This window comes from Opisthocomus hoazin, chromosome 13 (genome assembly GCF_030867145.1).
Source record: "Opisthocomus hoazin isolate bOpiHoa1 chromosome 13, bOpiHoa1.hap1, whole genome shotgun sequence".
Classification (NCBI taxonomy): domain Eukaryota; kingdom Metazoa; phylum Chordata; class Aves; order Opisthocomiformes; family Opisthocomidae; genus Opisthocomus; species Opisthocomus hoazin.
The window spans coordinates 15529958-15550325 of NC_134426.1; the positions used below are offsets into that span (position 1 = coordinate 15529958).

The 20368-nt window shown below is 41.0% G+C and overlaps 1 protein-coding gene across 1 annotated transcript in view; it reads left to right on the forward strand.

Moving 5' to 3' along the window:
- Positions 1-20368, forward strand: part of SPPL3 (signal peptide peptidase like 3) — a 60721-nt gene that overhangs the window by 24347 nt on the left and 16006 nt on the right. Inside the window, exons 2-3 of the mRNA XM_075434793.1 lie at positions 10844-10921; positions 17753-17841. Of these exons, the coding sequence (XP_075290908.1) occupies positions 10844-10921; positions 17753-17841 (167 nt within the window). The remainder of the gene's footprint in view (positions 1-10843; positions 10922-17752; positions 17842-20368) is intronic.

Genomic DNA, 20368 nt, shown 5'->3' on the forward strand with positions numbered 1-20368 from the left:
GGGAAATGGATTTCATTGTAAACTGGGAGTAGGGAGCATCCTCATGTTTTAGGGGATTATAGTAATTGTTAGTGAGCTTTTCTGTTAAATAGAAAAAGGCTTACAGAGATCAAAACAGAGATGGGAGCCTAAGGTGAAGACTTTGGGGAAGTTTTTATCTTCTTCCTGTAACTAGGATGAGTGCCATAAAATGAAACCTAGCACTAAGCAGTCTGCTGTCTAATGCAGAACTGTACGACCAGGTTATTGAAAACCGTGGGTTGCGTATATGACTGGTTGCAAACTGATACCTTTATAACCCAAAAAGGTCTTAGCTGTCAAAACTGCAGAAAACTTCCCTGCGCCAGGGATAACCACTGGCAGTTCCAAGCGGCCCTTCCTGACGCACCGCGTTGTTTGGAGCATGGTGAGGCTGTCCAGCATAGAACTGCAGACAGCTTGCACAGTGGTACCCTGTAGACTGAAATTACGGTAATCACAGCCTTGATTTCCTTTTTGTTATGATGTAGAAAGGGCTATTTTTGAAGAATTCATACAGTTGAAAGTGGTAATTTAGATAGAAGAGCTGTTTCAGCATAGCTTTGGGGTAGGCTGAATATTGGACTGACCTTTGCTGAGTTCACTGGTCTGTTGAAATCTAAAAATTTGTGTTAAAAATATCCTTGTGGCTCTGGTGAGAAATGATTGTGCGTAACAGATCTTGATTTGGTCTCCTCTCGCTCCTGCCAATCCTCCTTTAGATTATTTGTGGAAGGTGGAAACAGGTTTCCAGATGAGGAAAGTCTTCCTATGTGGTCAGTTCGTTCTTGCAGCTGAGCCGCAACCTTCTTGCTTTGTCAGATGTCTCATACATATATTTATGTATATTTTCATAGTTATAATTTACATCTTGTTCTGATGTTTGCTGATCTTACTTCTTCCACAAAAGCATTATATTCCTATTTTTGTTTGGCATTTTATATGGTACTGCAGGAAAACTTGAATCTGTCCTCTGCAGCAGTACACTGAAGTTTTCCATAAATTGGTGTAACTATGAAGACAATTACAGACAAGACAGTTGCTTTACTTAGAGTTCAGCAAATGAGTCTTCTCTTTTATTCTCATGAAACACGTTTTTTAATGTACTAATAGTGTGGCCCTTACAAATGCAGTACGGCTATTTCTTGTAGCTTGCTGAATACCCTTACACGTTAATGATGCCAGGGTTTGCTTGACAGCCTCGTTAGTGGATGCCCCGTGCCTTGGTGTGTTACTCTGTGGTAGGACCACGCAGCTGTAGCAAAGGTATCTGGAGATCTGGGGCTTATGAAAGTGTACGGGTGCTCAAAGGGCGTGTGGGTACAAATAACTTCATTATAGTTTTCAAGAGACGGTTACTTCTGTGTGCTGCAACCATGGAGTTTACTAGTGAAAACAAATCTGGAAGGACTGAAATAGCACAAAATGTTACAAACTTCTCACAGACTGCAGCAACTATAGTACCTGTGGTCTGTTTCGAAAACTAACTTAATTAAACCAGTGCTAACTTCTGCACAGAAAGTTAGAGGGACATCGGAAGGTTAGTTTTGTTTAATTTTCATTAGCTGCAGTAAAGCTTGGTTTGCAGGTGTGTGTATTGCACTGTGCTTTATCAGACTGAACTGCCAGCTGCTCCTGAAGGGGTTTTAGTCCCACCTTGTCCCTGGCCACAAGTTGACTCCTTTCGTCTTTGCGTCACAGCAAGTAATTGTGCAACTGCTGGCCTGGATGACAGCTCACTTCACAAAAACAGTAATTTGCCAGGTCAGCTTGCTGGCTTGCTGGGGTAATTTTTCCACCTTCCTTTTTTTTCTGCCCATGAATGAGTTTTACTAGCAAACCTCAAGATAATAGTAATGGCAAATGCTTGAAAAAGGAGGTTATGTAGGCAGAGCTCTCTTAATGCCGTGGCAGTCGGAGGTGAGCTAACTCAAGGTGGCTAGAATTGACAGTGTAGGGCTGGCCTGTTAGTGTCTCTTGCCTCAGACTTTTGATTTTCAAACCAACATAGGCAAATCCTATCTTAAGTTGGAGTCCTTTAGATTTAACTATCAAGAAGGGGTAAAAGAATAATTGTTTGAAAAAGCAAAACCAGGGCTGTGCCTTTGCTCAGCAGTTTGCTGGGCTGGTCTGTGGTAGGGTGCCAGTGTTCTGGGACAAGTTAGCTGATCTGAAACAACTCAATTAAAATAACATAACAACATACAAAATTGAGTAAAACATTCACTAGTAACGGGCTCTGTGTTTTGATGTCAAATGTGTAAATGTTCTTGTTCAGTTTAACTTGCTGAAATTATACCAACTAACTGTTCTTTCATGGGGATCCATTACTGCAGACATCATCATATGAATGTTTTGTTCACATTTTCAGAAAATGTTTCCAGTCGTGTAAACTTGTGATACAGTTTCAAAATCTACTTCTGGAGAGGATTCCTTGGCTGGTGGTGACATATATTTGGCAGTAAAAGCATGGCCTGCTGCTCATGACATCTTTTTTTTTTTTTTTTTTCTTTCTTCGAGAAAGAAGGAAAGGGGAGGTTCCCAGGTCTTTTTCTGCTTGTTTTAGAGCAAAAACCGCAACCCAAACGAGGTAACCAACGAAGCCTCCTCAGTAAAACAATGAACCTCAAAAAAGTAAATTTATTTTTCTGCGTAGCTGAGAGATGAAAATTATCTATCCAAGCTCCCATTCCGTCTACAAATGGATAGTATGAAATAAAAAAGCCTGTATTTTCTGTTGCAGCAATGTCAAAGACATTCAGTATGATTTTTGGATATTTATTTTGTTTCTGGCTACTTAAACAGGTAGGTGTGTCCAGTACAACTTATTTACAGATGTAATTTTTCTCCGTTAACTACTGATTGCAAATTTTTGTCCCCAGTTTAGTGTGGCTCCGCCAGAGCAGTGGGGAGGTCAGCGTCTGAGGATGCACTGGAGGTACAGGGACGCTGGTCTGTGTTGGCTGGAAGCAGTGCTCCTGTGAATGAGTAAGGTATTCTTATGCTTCCACGCACGGACTGGAAGCTGTGCTCCAAGCTTTCCAAGCGAAATCTGGAAATCTTCCAGTTGCTGTAATTCTTAAACACTGTGCAACATGTAATTCTTTGTTCTGCTGGCAAACAGTTGGATGAACTAAAAGGACAGCTCAGATAATGTTTTTAACAGAAAATGTTTTTTTTTGTAAGATTGTCTCTCCTGATGCCTTACTGGCTGTATGCTTCATTTTTTTCTCAAAAAGTGAGCTCAGAGGAGTGTTTTCTCTTTGCAGTTTAGTTGGGAGCTTGGCGTTTGGTTTTAGGGTGAGAGTTTTAGGAGAGCAGCTTCTTAAAGGGTAGAAGAGGGAATTGGTTTTTTTTAGTTTGATGTGTAAATATGTATGCATATATATTTGGTATATAATAGTGTGAAAATGTTGTTCTGAGCCCTGTGTCTGATAAACAGAAGAATTATTCTTTGGTTATGACTTTGAAATGCTTGCCTGAGCCCTAACCAAGTCTGTGTAGGAAAATCCGGCTTTAGTGGGACATCTCAAATTACTCTTTTTTTCACTTCAGACTTGCTTGAAGTTTTTTTTCTCATATGACCCACGTTTCCATAAATTACCCAGACCTAGCAGACCTTATCTGCACGTGACAATGAGATGAAACTGTAAACTTACTTTAGAAAACAACCTATTCCTTTAACATAAGTGAAGCCATAGCAATTTGCTTTTTTTTTTTTTTCCGATGAATCACACTAAAGAATGGAATAGTGTTGAGATGTGTTTACAGCTGTGGGTGCCATGACTTCATGCTTAAAATTATACCTTTAACTGTTACGCTCAGATTTGACTTTGGTTTGGCAGCAAGCCTAATGGAGCCTCTTAAATATGTATACATCTTGCACATGTAAGGCAGTTGAAAGAGGCTTTTTAGTTATACCCTTGACCTGGAATCCAGTAAAGGAAAAAAGTAGTATTGGTTTTACCTACAGAGTGAGTCCGCGCCTCAACCAAAATGAACATTTGTGCAATTAACTGTAATTGATCTTCACATACGTGGCAGTGCTCTTCTTTCCTGTGCCCTAGGGCTGTGCTCTGGAGTCCCTGAGCTTGATTTGCTCATCTTAATAGATGATGCTACAGTGATAGCTCACAAATGCTTTGCACTGTAGCATCAAAAATGAATTGCTCTTAGCAATAAATTGTCTCGATCGCTGAATTCTCTTGTACTTCTTTTAAGGATTAAAATAGTTAGTAGAATGTTTCAAAAATACCAGGGAGAAGTAGGTTTGAGAAAACCTTTTCCTTGTGAGTGGCATACTCTTGCATGATCAAAAGAGAGTAGATGGGTGGGGTCGTTGCAGCACTGTGAAGGTGAATGTTGATTTCTGCCTCCAGCTGATAGCTCCAAAAACCAGGGGAGGGGCAGGGGAAGTGAGTTGCAAAATATTCTTCAACTTGTCTTGAATTTACTGACTAGTATTTCTTGACTCTCTGTTTTTCTATTGCTATAGCAATCGCCGATGTAACAAATACATTAAGCAGCTTTTGAAATATATATGTAACCCTTGGAGGAGGGGGAGGCGGGAACTGTCTCCGTCCTTGATTTCATCATTTAACACCAGATTTCCAGCAGAAGTTGGTTGCTGGGGCTTGGGGATTTTTTTCTTCATTTTTATTTCTGGTTCCCTTTGAACGAATTGACTGTCTGCTGAGATGGGGCCCTCAAATTGAATGCGTGCGTTCTAGAAGTTCTGAAAATGGATGGTGAGTAATAGGGCAGGGAAGGAGATGCTTCATTGTCACCTTTGCAGTGCTGGTACCTACATATAGGAATTTTCTTGCTAAGAGGATGGAAATTGGGAAAGTGGGATACATGTTATGGGGGCATGGATTATTGTCACTTACCTTCTGAGGAGACAGTGGACATCTGACAATAAAACTGATATTTTAAGTGTAGGTGAAGAGTACCATATTGATTGACTAAATATAAATAGTTGTGGCTTTTAATTTGGGCTGCAAAGTATTTGAGGTTTTGTCACTTCTCCAGCAGCCACATCTTTCAGAAGCTGAAATGTGCAGGTGGATTCACATGTGGATCCAGTTTACCTCAGTTGTGTGTGGTGTGAGAAGCTCCCCATGAGTTTTGAAGGACTTCTTGTATAGGAGAAAAAACATGAACTAAAACTGTAGTCAGACTTACATTAGATGTCAAGAAAAGTCTTCTCATTTTTCCAAGGAGTGTGTTAAACAAAAGTTGAGGTGAACGTCTGTCATGACTGATGGATTGTCTTCCCCCAAAGTAAGACCAAATTATAAACTCAGTGAATGAAATGTTCTCTTTGCGTTCCTGTCAGTGTGAATTTCTGTGGTTCTGTGATGGATATCTACAAGTTGTAGATTTGGTCCCATTAAACAAAGTGAAAGACTTGGCTCTTCTATTTTAGTCCATCCTTACTCTAGCCTAGCTAGTATGCTTACCTTCCTCTTGTAGTTTTATTTTCCTTAATCTTGACAGTGCTTGGATATTATGATCACTGATAAAGAAAAATACCTAATGAAATGCGGTCTTCTCGCTTCGTGCAAACTTTAGTGAAGTTAGTTCACCTGCTGCACTTCTCAACTTGATGTGATTTATTTGTTGCTCCATTGCTTGCATTCTTGCAGATGTACAGTATATGCAGGGAAAGTTTATCTTGCTGCTGTTGTAACAGCTTTTGTATGAGAATGATTCATGTCCGAGGCCTTGAGTGTGGATTGCTATGGAAACTCCAGTGCACAGGCTGCTGCTTCTGCCTCGGTCGAATTTTTCACAATAATTTCTCTTGTACCTGGAAGTCAGGGGAGTGATATTTGCTACTGAAACATTGAGGGGCTGAATGTCTTTGATCATACATTTAGTAAGCATCTTGTGCAAACTGAATGAGGTTTTTATTTCAGTTACATAAAACTTCTGAGGCAATAGTTCTGGGGTACTTCAGCCAACGCTGCCACTGAAAAGTCTTTCCTCTTTGATTTTATGTCCAGAATCATGCCACATCAGGAATCTGAACCGCCTGAGAAACCTTCCCATTCATTCTCCATTATTTTTCGAGCAGAGAGGTCTCCTGATCTAGTTTTCTGTGTGGTTTTGCAAGCGGTTGTGCTGGCATGGGATGAAGAAAGAGAACAGGTGACTGGCAGAAGGTGAGAAGTTGCTTTCGTAATGGCAGTGTTGGGTTGTGGTCATTTCCAGCTGTCCCGTGAGAAGTAGGTGACAGAGAGGGTGATGCTCTGTGCTGCCATCAGGAGACGCGTTTGGTTCCTAGTTCTGCCTTTCTCTGGGTCTTCACTGAACAAAGCGAGTTGCCGATATTGGAGGCCAAGAAGAAGTACCAGGCTTTGCCTGGGGACTCCTGCTGCTGGCTTGGGAGGGCTGTTGAGACTCTTACCAAGAAACTGCTTATCTTTTGGTGATAAGGAAGAGCTGAAACGTGAAAGCCGGTGCTTGACTGGGTCATTTTCTTGAGAGGAAGTGCAAAAGAAATAACAGACTCAGAGAAGTTAAGAAGTGAGTCCATAATAGGAAAGCAATAGGGCTAAAAGCGAGGTTTTTATAAGAAATTCCTAAGCAGGTAGATGGCAGATACCCTGTAGGGTGAATGTTCGCAAAGACAGGTGAGCTTGGGCCTGTGGCTACAGGGGAAAAGAGAGCTTGACCTGTAGCTACTGATAGAGAGAAAAGAGAGCTCGCGAGTGTCTCTAAAGTAGTGCTATTTCTGTTGTTGTTGTAACTTTTATTAGCTGGTTACCATCTTCTCAAGCTGGGAATGAAGTGGGTCTCTGTTCCCTTGGGAAGACAGAAGTTATTAATTTTTTCCCAGAAGAAGGGAGAGTGCTGCTCGGAACACCGGCTGTAACTGCTGCGACGTGTTCACAGCATTCCAGTTTGGGACGGGTGGAAGTGGTGGTGTGTCGTGGTGGCCGGACATCCCTGGAATTGTTCTATAGGTAAAGGTCTATGGAGCAGTCTGTGCCAGGCTGGAGAGCTCGCTGCTCGGATTGTTGTCTGGACAATACTTTCACTGTATAGCTGTAAGGCTGACACACAGAATATGTTATAGAACAGTGCTTGCTGTGTCTCTGTCTTGGCATGCCTTAGCAGGCTCTGTGTTGTACGCACTTGCCCATGAAGCTGCCAGAAATAGAAGCCTAATGGCAGAGCATTTGCTAAAAATGGCCTGACCCATGTAAAGATGCAGGTTCAGAGTGAGATCTTGAGTTACAGAGAAGGCGTTTGGGAAGTTGCCTCTCACTGGCTGGCTGAGAAAAGGAGCTTACAGAGAAACGTAAGCCATCGGCGTGTTTGGTTTTATAAAGTACCTGGGTCTAATAGATGGCTCTAATGTGATAGTCTAATAACTGTAGATAGTTGTTTGTTACTTGACCGCGTTAGCAAGAATCTGTCTGATAGCCTGATTAAATAACTTCTAAAACAAGTTCCTTGCATGGATGTTGAATGTTGGGTGTAGTAGCGTAAGAATCCTAAAAAAAGGTACTTCCCTGGGAAAACCAATGGTGTCTTTGTATTTTGAGCAGTGTTCTGCATAGATACTAGAGTTTAGAAATGGGTTGGTGGTTGTTCTTGTAATGTGGCAGGCAGATGAACTGTGCTAAAGAAGTCCTTCAGAAGACAGCAGTCTTTAGCATGGCCTTATCCAGTATTAATTTTCAGAATGAGAATGAAGAATGATGATCTTTTCTTCGTGGATTGTCGTGTAGTAAGTGTTAAGAACTGCTTCTAAAATCAGTGTTTGAGTCAAAGGACAACTATGCACGGGCTTGTTGTAGGCATTTTCTGTGCATAAGTTTCCACTACTTGTTCTGAGATTCAGTACTTAATTTTACAAAAGTACTTTGCAGAAGGCAGATGGTTTCATTTTTGCAGTGCAGTGGAAGGCTGGTTAAATGTGGCTGCACAAAGTGTACTCCAACTTCTGAAAAATTTCATTAGTGTGGGTTTTTGTTTTGGTTTTGGCTGATCCCATTGGAGAAGAACGTAGCACTGATGCCGTGTTTGGCTGTGGGAGTATGCGAACTTGCATACTTGAAATATGCATTTAGAAGAATCAGTTATATGCATATGGACTCTGCTGGACTTGTAGAAGGTCATTTATATTTCAGTTGGAAATACAAATGGGGTTGAAGATCACTGTCTGGCATTCTGAATAATAATATAAACTTTGAAGTAATCTTACTTCTCAGTTCTTTCATGTGATGCTGTCATTTGCTTATAATCTCTAGTCTAGATTAATGCATTAGAAAGTGTTTATTTGGGATCAAGGGTTTTTAGTCTCTTAATGAACTGTCCAGTGGTTAGGATTTTAGGAAGCAGTTCTGTTTTCAGGTTTTGTGCCATATCTTATATAATGTAGGGAAGTTAGACGTTTAAAAGATGCAGGGTTTTGTTATGATGAGATTCACTTTGGCTTTATAAAATTATTCTTGAAGTTTGCTTGTGAGCTACTTCTGTAGGAAACTTTGGATGGAATCTGGACATCCCCAAGCTGCTCGCTTGATTCCCGCTGTGCGGTTACGCTTCGACTTCTCATACTGTGTGTGTTTTGCATTGCCTTTTTTCCAACTGCCTCAGGAAGAAGGAAAGTGTGACTATATCTTCCTGGCCCCGTTTGCTGGAGTATCACTGAACGTGAGTTTTCCCAGACCATAACTGTGATGCCAGCATTGAGTTTTTAGGAGGTCCTGCTCTAAGGTCTCTGCAGAGAAGTCAGGGAACATCAGTGGTCTACGATGGGTTTATAGTTACACACTTGGACTTTTCTTGTGCAGGGCTTTAATTCTCATTTCTCCCTTGCATAGAATCAGCAGATAGCAGTCCTAATCACCCCTGCAGCCTGTCAGCAGGGTTATGGTATATTAGAGAATTGTTTAGAATGGATTTGCATGTATTCGGTTTCTTTCAATTGTACCGAAGGGCCCTCAGTTTTTAATACAAAACTTAATGGATTATGCATGGGGCTGATCCAAGATCTGTGTATCATCCTTGTTTTATCTGTTTTATAAATCTTTCTAATGCTTACAGCCTTGTTTTGACTAATGTTTAGTAATTATGATGACATGACATTTTAATTATCATCGCTTCCAAAGTTGCCACTGAAGGGTGAATTATACAGAAGACATTTTTCATCTCAAAAGCATTTGCCAATTTATGAAGATAAAATTTTATGAACATCAGTTAATAAAGTTTAGAGCATAACACTGAACGTGTTTAGTCTCAGTTGAAATTCCATTCAATCGTTTTGATTTTCTTACAAATTTGGAGTTCCTGAAGATTCTTTTAATAGATGAATTCCACTATTTATTCTCAAATCCAAACAGGATACGAAGTTTCCCTTTCCCTTCACTCAGGGATGGGTGAGGGAATACTTCTCCCTGAAGTCAAAGCTGGTAACAGGACATAAACCTACTGTGTTCATCCTTAAGCTGTTTCTTGTTGGTGCCTGCTTAGCTGTAATCATTGGCTAAAAATAATATGCAGTGAGCTGTATTGTGTATCAGCTGCACAGCATTTATATATACACTGATTGTAAGTGCTTAGTTACATATTGTGTGTATTTGCAGTTCAGTATATTGATCTTCATGGGCGCTTTTAAGACCTGTGTTCCACAACCTGGAAACTAAAGGTCAAACATGACTGAAATAAATAAAAAAAAAAGTATAAAGCTTAGGATTGTCTTTATGTGTTGGCCAACTTCATAAGCAAGTAAGACATCTGTTTTTCACTTGGTGTGGAGTAATGTTGAAGTTATTTATGGTGATTAACAAAAGTAGTTTCTCATTTCTGAAAAGCTTATTTGACAAGTGTATCATTTAATCTAAAAGAGGCCGTCTTTTTCAGTGATGTTTAATACTGAATTTCTATAGTAGAAGGTTCACATGTGTGTTTATTAAGGAAAGTCTTTTAAAGTGTATGTCTAGTGCTTGATAATTTTCTCTAAGTTGATTTTAAATTGGGAATGGGATGAGTGATTCTTTAACTGTCTCGTAGCTTTAGTTTTTATTTGCTTAGTGATATTTAGTTTGCAACGATCATTTAATTCAATTATCTTTGTTCCATATCCAAGTCTTGCTGAAATGAGGCTTTTCGGTTGGTTTTCAGAAATGTTTAGTTATCTTTTTTTTTAAGATAAGACTAATGCAGTTAACACTGGGCATCGTTCTTTTCCATGACTTTGACACATGTTGTTGAAAAACCGTCGGGAGTTGTAGTGTGAGTCCCAGAGCCTCTGCTTGTCGGTCGTACCCTACCAGCGTGGTGGCCCTCTGCTTGGCTGGCTCCAGTGTGCCAGTGGTTTCCTCTCTTGGGGCGCCCAAGACTCTAGGCAATACCCGAGATACAGCTTCACACACACTAAGTAGAGGGAGCTGTCGTCTTCTTGTTGGTCCATTCCTCCAGGTCCCATATTGTAACTTAACTGTTATCAGCTAAGACCTAAGAAGTCTAACAGAAAACAGGTTAGAGTTGCATTAGTTGCGACTGAAGCAATTTTAATGTGTTTGAGAAAAAAATCTGTATGTGGTGAGTTCAGAACAAATTACCTCAAGGATTTTCAATTGTCCTTTGGTTGTTGTGCAGATTTTGCATGCTGTGGTCTTGAATATGAAATGTTAATTTACAAGCCGCAGGTTTTATATTCCTAGATGATACAAGAACTTTAGAAAGTACTGTCATAAAGATTTGTCATCCAATTCTCCATTAGTATTATAAGAAAAAGAATTAGTAAATGGCAGTGGAGAAATGGATGCTCATGATGACACAACTGCCTTCTTTCTCCTAATTCCAGGGCATATTCCCTTGTGGATTCCAGTCAAGTGTCTACTTTCCTGATTTCTATTCTCCTCATAGTCTACGGCAGTTTCAGGTAAGATTTTTCTTTAAGGTTCTGTAGAATTTTTCAAACAAAAATATGGCAAGTGACTGAATACAGTTTATGTTTATGCCTTGTTTCATTCTATCTTTGTCAGACTGATGGCTGATGTAAATGAAATATTTCTTGCTTCTGAAAAGGAAATCTTAAAGGGAGAAAAAGTAGCCAGTTGGGGCTTCTGAAAGATGTAATTGTATGTCACATTACAAACACTTGTAAGATAACTAGAAGTTAGTCCTTGAAGATAGCTCTGTAAAATGTGTGGTTTTGGAGGGTACAAAAGGATTGTCGAGAGAGATAGGAATGTGATGTTATTGATAGTAGAATTTTATACATGTAATGTTTCAGTGTTGGTCAATTCGTCATGTCCTTGTGATTGCAAACAAGTCTTGTAAAACAGAGATTCCTGAGTCCCAGTTTTACTTACTTGAGTGTGAGTCACAGCTTAATAGAGAAGTGGGAAACACCGTCAGTGTTGAATTCGAACAATGCGTCTGAGAACTGCTGCGGGATAAGTTTGAGTCTTCAAAAATCAAATTTGCCCTAGGAGACTTGAGTACAGTTTAGAGAAAATATTGTCCCTTTAGACTTGCAGCTGCTATTATACAATTTGTTTTAATGTAGTCGCACCTAAGGAATGAGATTCATACTGACATATTAAAAAAAAATTAATCACAACATGGAAGTATTATTTTTTTCAAGTACAGCATGTTTTTCTTTCTGTTTCTTGAAGAACATTGCCTCATTTAACAGGTCTATGGTAAAAGGCTGTCCACTATGAAGTCACTGAAATGCTAGGAGTATTCCTGAAACAGATGATAGCCATGGTCATACATATGATGTGAGTCACAGCTGTTAGGAGAAGAGGTTGTAACTCGACTTCATAAGTTAATAAAATCATATAATGATTTTGGATAAGAGCTGTCTGTTGTCACTAGCGAGTGGTAGGTAACAGCGCTGTTGATAGAATTAAAATAGAAAGCCTTAGGCAGACAAAATCTAGAAATGATGAAAATAAAAAAAAACGTATTTGTTTAGTTTTTTCTTCCAGTTTTGAGTCAGTCTAGCATATAATTGAGGGACTAATTAAATTTTTAACTATTGAATTTATGCAGTTGTGTGAAAAGGAGCTATGCATCTGGCTGCAAGAAGCTATAGCATTTATTAAAATTTAATTGTGAGAAGATCATGCAGTATAAAGCAGCAGGAGTGCTTGAACTGAAATTGCCTGCCCTTCTCAGAGCTCCTTGCTCTTAAAAAATTTCCCCTGCTGTTTGCGGTCCTGTTCCTATATCCATGTGCTCTTTTACCATATTGTCCTATGATCTACATTTATAACTGCTGGTGTAACAAGGACTGCAAACTTTGGAACAGTCGAACTGACTGGATGAGGCAGTGGAATGATGGTAGGTGTGAAGCAGTTGAGGAAATGCCCGGTTCTAGTCCGCTTCCTTTGCGTGTGTCCTGAGGACCCCAAGATGCAAGCTATTACAGACCCAGATAGGGTCCCATAGTTTTAAAATTAATTTCCTAATTAATTTCTTATATGCAGTTTCTTTCACAGATGTCTGAGCTGACACTCACAGTTGTGATGGTGACTTGGACAAATTCCCATTCTGTTTGGTCAGCGAGTGAGGTCAAAAGCAGTTTTTTACAGAAAATTGTGAAGTCGTGTTAACAAAAGGGTCTAAGATACAATGAACTTATTTAAGAAATTTGTGTGTGGCAGTAAGTTGCAAAATTATTCATCTGGAAATTTCTAAAGTAGTAAAATAAAAACTTCTGGCTAAGTGGGTGGATTTTCTTAGAAAATTGACTTGCCGGAAAAACAAAAGTTAGAGCTTATGGTGCTCATTCTCAAATGACAACAATGATGTCTTCATCTAGATTTGAGTGCTTTGCCTCAAATGGAGCTGCCATAAGACACAAAGCAAATAGCACTCCCTAGTTAACCTTCATGTTGTAGAAAGTGGGTTTGGTTTCTGATTTTCAGTCTGAAAAGAAGCAAATAGAGGTACTGTAGTATTGCTGGCAAGTGACTTCAACAGAAGTGCAGTAATAGGACCAGAAAGAATTGGGTGGGTGAGTCATGAGGATAAAATCCACATGCGTGGTGGATCTAATCTAAAGCAAGAGGTTTCAGGGGAACAAAGAAGAGCCTTGGTTCACTGTCCTTATTCTTACAAGCAGCGTTTGTCCTAAAACAAAACAAACAAGCAAACAAAGCCCCAACCCCCTGAGATGTTCAGAAGAATGTCTAATAGATCATGGGTGAAGTCTGCATCCAGAGCAAATTACAGTTTATAGAGCTGAGTTCCCGCTTCCCTTGCTGTGGATGAACAAGTGTTTCCTTCGTTTGTGCTGGGTTTGAGCTTCAAGCATTTCTGACCATCTCTCCCAAATACATTCAGACTATCTCCCAGTCCTTGAACTTGATAGACTTTTTTATTGACTGCCAAAGGGGCAAATATAACCTTTCCAACAGCGACATGCTGTAAACTGGAGAGTGCAAGTGTATGTGTTAGTTACAGGCTTTTGAAGAGGCGATCTTAGCTGGAAACAGGTTGTTTCCTGTGGCTTCTTGCAAGACAGCCACCTGTTCTTGTCCAAGTGCTGCTCTGTGATTTAAATGTTGGGGTTACTTTGCAGGCAGGTAGCAGCTAAATCTCTTTCCATCCTATCACATACCCAGACGTGGTCTCTCAGCTTATGTAAAGCCTGATTTAATCCAGAACCTACCTGTTGAAGTAACTGCTTTTAAACCAAACCAAGAAGCATGGGATGAAAGTGATGTCTTCTGTCTCAGGCTTTGGTCCTTAAAGTACATGTGTAAATAGAAAAGAGTTCAAATCCTTACAGCTGGCCTTATGGCTGGATATTTACAGAAATCAGGATACATATCACAATAAAACGTAAAAGAGAAAGGCTGTGCTTGGAGTTCATAAGCACCTACAGCCGCAGCACTGGGGCTTTGGATAGACCTCACCGAATGCTGCAGAGGTTGGGTGCACAGAAAATAGCTGCTGAAGGCAAGATGTTCTTATCAGAGACGTGAGAGTCAGGCGCTCCTACTCCATGTGGGCAGTGGAAACATGCTGAAGTGCACTTTCCGCTATGATTTCTCCTATTCTGATTCCCGCTCCAGATCCTGCATTAGAACTTGTCCTTTAATCTCACAGGAATGTTTTATAAGCAACTGTAGCAGTGGTAGAGCACACAGTGTGTTCTAGGCTCTCTCTATGTAATATTCATTGAGACTTGATTGAATTAAACTGTCTCAGGTCAGTGACTGATTCTGATGGTAATTTTTTTATTTAGAGCAACTGAAATCTGGCAGTTCTGTGGCAACCCACAATTCTCATAGTGTCAGAGCTGTTAAGATGGATGACTGTCCTCGCCAAGTAGAACAAGAATATATTGCATCCGCAAACAACTCTATAGACACATACTTGCTTTCATATTTCCTCCGTTGTTTCATAACAGCGTTCTCCTACAGGGTTTACTGCAGGCCTTACTGCAGTGGAAGTGACCCACAGTCGAATCTGAACTTTCATGACAGTAGTGTGCCAGCAGCTTACTCATTCCTTTGGCCTTAGCGTAACCCTCCGGAGTGGCTCCCTGCGGGAGGCTGAGCCCTGCTTGCTTTGAAGGAGTGTGCCAGAAACCCTACCAACTGGAACTGTGAGGACCCATGGAAAAACAACTGGGTTGTTTGTGGCCTAACAGGAGGTGCTGGCAGAGTGTTGCCTTTGGAAGCCCAGCAGAAACTTGAACAAAAAAGCAAATTGTTCTCAGCTGGTGATTTCTTTACAGGCCAGTAGTTTTGAGTATATCTTATTTTACAGTATCATTTTTAACTTTCTTGGAGGATGTTTTCATGATCACTTCTCAATTTTTTTAAGATGTTAGTGATAACTTGTAGCAGAGGGAAGAGCCAAATCATAAAACAGTTGGAGATAATTCAGAAGTTGTCTTTGATCAGCAGCTAAGTGAAAGTAATTTCCTAATTTGTGCTTACTTTTGAGGTAGGGATGTTTATAGTAACAATGTAATAATTGCTGACACTATTGCAGTGAAAGGAGAGTGGCTGAAGTTGTTTATAAGCAGTGTATGGAATAGTTTGTTTCCCGTTTTATTTGCTGATACCAATCCCTTAAATTATGAGTTGCCCGATGCCACCGGGAGAAGGATGGTGTGAAGTTCTTGGTGAGCTGCGCTAATTCAGAGAGGAATGAAACGCTGCGCTGGGGAAAGAATTATCTTGTTTGGCTGAATCTTGGATGAAGTCCTGGAGGGTTGTCAGCCTCCTCTTGGGTTTTTGTGGCTTGAGAGGAAAATTATAAGCCTATGGTGCATTAATGGGGAAAAAGGAAGAGTGAATGAAGGATAAAGGCACCCCAAACAAGACGCAGAGCAGAGGGATCTTTAGAGGAACAAGCTAAGAAGAACAGATTAATTTGTTAGAATGTTAGTGTTCTCCATTGCCTCTTTGTATTTTTGATAACTCTTTAGTTGATGATCTATAATCTGTGTAGAAGTACTGTCTGTCTGAGGTCGAAGCTTCCTCATATTTTGCCTGTGCCCAAAAGCTGCTTTAATTTCATAACACTGTTTGGGAGCGCTTGTGTAACAGAAGCAGAAGAAATGAACCAGTTTTACACTGGCAGAGCCTTTCTCTTGTTTTTGTTTTGCACAGTGAAACTGCTCAGCCGCTCTTTCTTTAATACACCACTGTTTTGGTTAGGCCTGGATAAATACCAGGTGCCCACCAAAACCAATCTGTCCCTCCCCCTCCTCCGCTGGACAGGGGAGAGGAAATACGATGAAAGGCTCGAGGGTCGATAGGACAGGGAGAGATCACTCACCAATTGCTGTCACAGACAAACCAGACTGAACTTGGGGAGAAAAGGGAGTTTAATTTGTCACCAATCCAATCAGAGTAGGATAATGAGAAATAAAACACCTTCCCCCCACCCCTCCCTGCTTCCCGGGCTCAATTTCCCTCCCGTTTCTGTCCCTTCTCCCCGTGAGCAGTGCAGGGGATGGGGAATGGGGGTTATGGTCAGTTCATCACACGTCTCTGCCACTCCTCCCTCCTCAGGAGGAGGACTCCTTGCACTCTGCCCCTGTTCCAGCGTGAGGTCCCTCTCACAGGAGAGAGTTCTGCACAAACTTCTCCAACGGGAGTCCTTCCCACAGGCTGCAGCTCTTCACAAACTGCCCCAGCGTGGGTCCCTCCCACAGGGTGCCGTCCTTCAGGAACAGGCTGCTCCAGCGTGGGTCCCCACGGGGTCACAAGCCCGGCCAGCAAACCTTCTCCGCCCTGGGCTCCTCTCTCCACAGGGCCGCAGGTCCTGGCAGGAGCCTGCTCCAGCGCGGGCTCCCCACGGGGTCACAGCCTCCTTCAGGCATCCCACTGCTCTGGTGTGGGGTCCCTTCCACAGGCTGCAGGTGGAGATCTGCTCCACTGTGGACCTCCATGGGCTGCAGGGGAACAACCTGCCCCACCATGGTCTTCATCATGAGCTGCAAGGGAAGGCTCTCTGCTCCAGCTTCTTGAGGACCTCCTCCCCCTCCTTCTGCACTGACCTTGGTTTCTGCAGAGTTGTTTCTCTCACATTGTCTCACTCCTCTATCTCAGCTGCTGTCTCACTGCAGTTTTTTTCCCCTTCTTAAATACGTTCTCACAGAGGCGCTACCACTGTCCCTGACTGGCTTGGCCTTGGCCAGCGGCGGGTCCGTCTTGGAGCCAGCTGGCACTGGCTTTATCAGCCATGGGGGAAGCTTCTCGCAGCTTCTCACAGAAGCCACCCCTGTAGCCCCCCGCTACCAAACCCTTGCCATGTGAACCCGTAACAACCACACCTGTCTTCACACTATAGTCCTACATGTGCTGCATTTCATGGTGAACTTGATTGCTAGTACTTTTGTTAAAAACAACGTAGAATATAACAATAGAAACGATTGGTGACCAAAATAGCCGTTACATGAAATTCTCACATTTCGGGAAGTTACACCAACATTTGTTAGAGTACAATTTAGAAGTTACATCAAAGGGAGGTACTGTCGCAAAAAGGGTAGAATACTGTGTTATTTTAGAACTCTTTTGAAGCCTGTACATCCAAATGAAAAGATGAATCAATTACAGCTGAGCTGGGTACATAGGGGAACGTTGTCAACTCTTATGGAGTAACCAATTTATATCAATTTGTAACCAATTTATATCAATTTGTACTATTTATTCAGAGCTTCCTCTAATCATCTGTTCTGTGTGTATGTAAAATATACGTATGGGTACTTTCTAGGCTGTGCTGAAACTTTTTCAGTGAAGTAAGAGCTTACATTCGGCAGACAAGTACTTATAGGCTAGTTCTGGTCATCATTCATAGATTTAGAGGAGGGAAATCACATTGTTTTAGAAATGAAACCTACTAGGTAAATTTGAATGAAAAGGATCAAAATGAGAACGTAGAAAGAGTTCAAATTTGTCAGAGAATTGAAATGTTTATTGCATTTCCATCATGTTCTACAGTTCCCAGCAATGCAGATAAGTATCTTTGTTGCGGGTTGTTGTTAACACTTACAGTTCAGACGCTGCGGTGACGAGTTTCCCTATTAGAACCTGTGTGATTTGGTGCCTCATCTGTAACTCTAAGCTTTTTTTATTTTTTAATTTTCCGATATATGTGGTGTTTTACCTAATAACCAGCATTAAAGGCCTTTTTCAGGGAGAGGGTGCTGTGGTAGAATGGTAATGAGACCGTAGCCGATGAGCCTAAAGAGGAGTTTGAAACTTGTCTGTTAAGTTTGCTTTGTTTCCTGCAGGTCTCTTAACATGGACTTTGAGAATCAAGACAAAGAGAAAGACAATAACAGCACAGCCGGGTCTTTTAATGGCAACAGCACCAATAACAGTAAGGGTTAGCTTTACTCCTTATCTTTCTTTCATCATTTCAGTCCGCTGCACCTTCTTTTGGTTCATCCATCTGTGTGTTTCGGCTCCGTGGGCTGTAGATTCACCTGCTGTAATGGAACTGGTTTGTCTTGGCACTTCCCAGCTTGCTGTGCACTAATACTGCTGTCTAGCTCACGACCGTGGAAGCTAAATTTAAAGCATCAATGTAACATTTCCATAATGCATAGAAATTGCATGCTTGCACAATTTGTTTGGTTTTACTGCGAATGGAAACTGACTTACTTTTAAAAAAACCACCACACAGTTATGAGAAGGGAGTGTAATTTCTTTTTGTCTGGAGTTGGTCACTGTGGTGTATTAGCCAGCCCGTAAGCAGTGAGAGATCTCATGGTATGCCAGCAAGTCCATAAGGACGATTCAGCTTTATCGATAGAGAATCTGGAGTGTAGAGTTCATGTGGCTTTGGGCAACTCATTTATAATTTACAACAAGATATGTGTCTACACACAGTCTGTTCAGAGTGGGGATTAACATGTCACCACCTACGTGGTGGTTGTCCCCTCCGTAATCTATAAATGGATTTCAGACAGCTTGGCCATTTGCGATGCACTGTTTTGCAGGTAAAAATATGTATGTGAACTGTTCGAGTGGAATGCATTGGACACAAGGTGCTGTAAATTCACACCTGAGTTTAACCTGAGGTATATTCTGAGAATAGGCTCTAGAATGAATAGTTGCAGCAAGTTTAGAATACAGGAGTAAGAGATGTGAGCAGCCCTGTGCACAAACCCCTGAATGCTAAGGTTGCTTTGTTTAAAGTAAGAAATAAAGCTTAAAAATTATAAAATTAATAACATACATCATGTTGTATGTGTCTTTTGCTTTTTTTTGCCCTTTTTCTTTTTTAAATGTAAATTATTGGAATTTACATGGTTGTCAGAGCACTACTTCTGTTGACAACACAGAGCAAAGAGGTTGCTGTGCTTGGTGATTCAGCAATGAACAGTTGAGGTTTTTGGCATCTGGGAAGTAAGAGAAGACATTCTGGGGCTGGGGAATAAGCACATTAAGGGGATTAGCTGTCAAAGTGGTCAGAAGTGAACACTGCAGGCACTAATTCTCATATGCCAAGGTGGTTTGTCGTATGTCATTTCTGGGGTTTAGTTTTGTTTGTTTTTTTCCCTGGGGAAGTTGAAGGGCATGTGAATAAACACTTCTTCTCAAAGCAGAAGGAACTAAATCTAAGTCACAGATTAGAACACAGGAATTTCTGTGTCTTCGCACTGCCATCACTGAACTGTCTGCACTGTACTTTACCCTTTTGTACCAGACCTCAGTAACATAGAAATCCCGAGTGACTGAGTTCTGCTTTTTATTTTTAAAGTTATTGTGCTACTTATATTTAAAAATAATACATCCGTGACCTGAACTAATAAATGACCATACGGTGCAAGTGTCATGGCTTCCCTGCTCATTGTTTAGCTTTTCTTTTATGAAAGTGGTTAAATACTTATGATGGATGCTAAGCTGTAGTGAGTGTATTTCACGTGTTGGAGGTTTTTTGACATACTCAGATATGTTGGGAACTTACGAGTTGTGTTGGTAACCTGTTATTTAGCCAACTTGCCACCCTTCCACAGGAAAAAAATAAAATAGGCACATTCCCAGACACACAAAAAATGCACTTGTATGTGTATGTCTGTGTATACGTGCGTGCATACATATGCACAGGTATTCTGCTTGATAAGCTAAAAGCTTATCCTTAAAATCCGGGACTGGTAAAACCCTGCTTCACGCAGCAGTGTCTAATTATTGTGGGATAACACAGAGGTGTTAAGCTTGTTTTAGATCTCACCTAGGTCTGAGTCTTGTGTTAGTTTTTCTTTAAAGACATTTTGGATACTTCTTATCAAGTGACTACTTCAGCTGTTACCTGTTATTTTAATGCTCTACAAGTATAAGTATGTCTTGTATTTTTGATTGGGTTGCTACTTACAGCTTCTGCATGGCCCCCCTCCATGTAAATACAGCTACAGGAGAGACTGGTTAAGTATTAGAATTTGCGGGGATAGGTGAGCTTTTCAAAGCCTCATTTTCTCAATTTTGTTAGTAATTCTAAAAGTTGTGGTAAAATGTAGTAAAAAATGTCCTGTCCCATTATTAATATCCCTAGTAGTCACACTGCATGGTTCAGGTGGGGGAAATGATCAGAATAAAATACTTCAGTATCACTTCACTGTTTAAATTTGCTTCCAGCTATACAGTGTGGGCATGAATTTTTGTTGGTTTGTAGCATAAATGATGGTTATAGCACTACCTTGAACCTAGTTGGTAGTTTCGTAAGCAGGTAAATGACTTCAGTGTTTTTTGACAACTGTGCTTTGTTGTTAGGCTTGATGTTATCTGGTGATTGCAATCAGTGATACAGTTTAAGTGCATGGTGGCCTTCACCCAGGTGGAATTTGAAGCCGTGGTACCCTGTGCAGGAGCTCGGTCAGCCTGACGCTGTCTGCACCTCTGCTGTT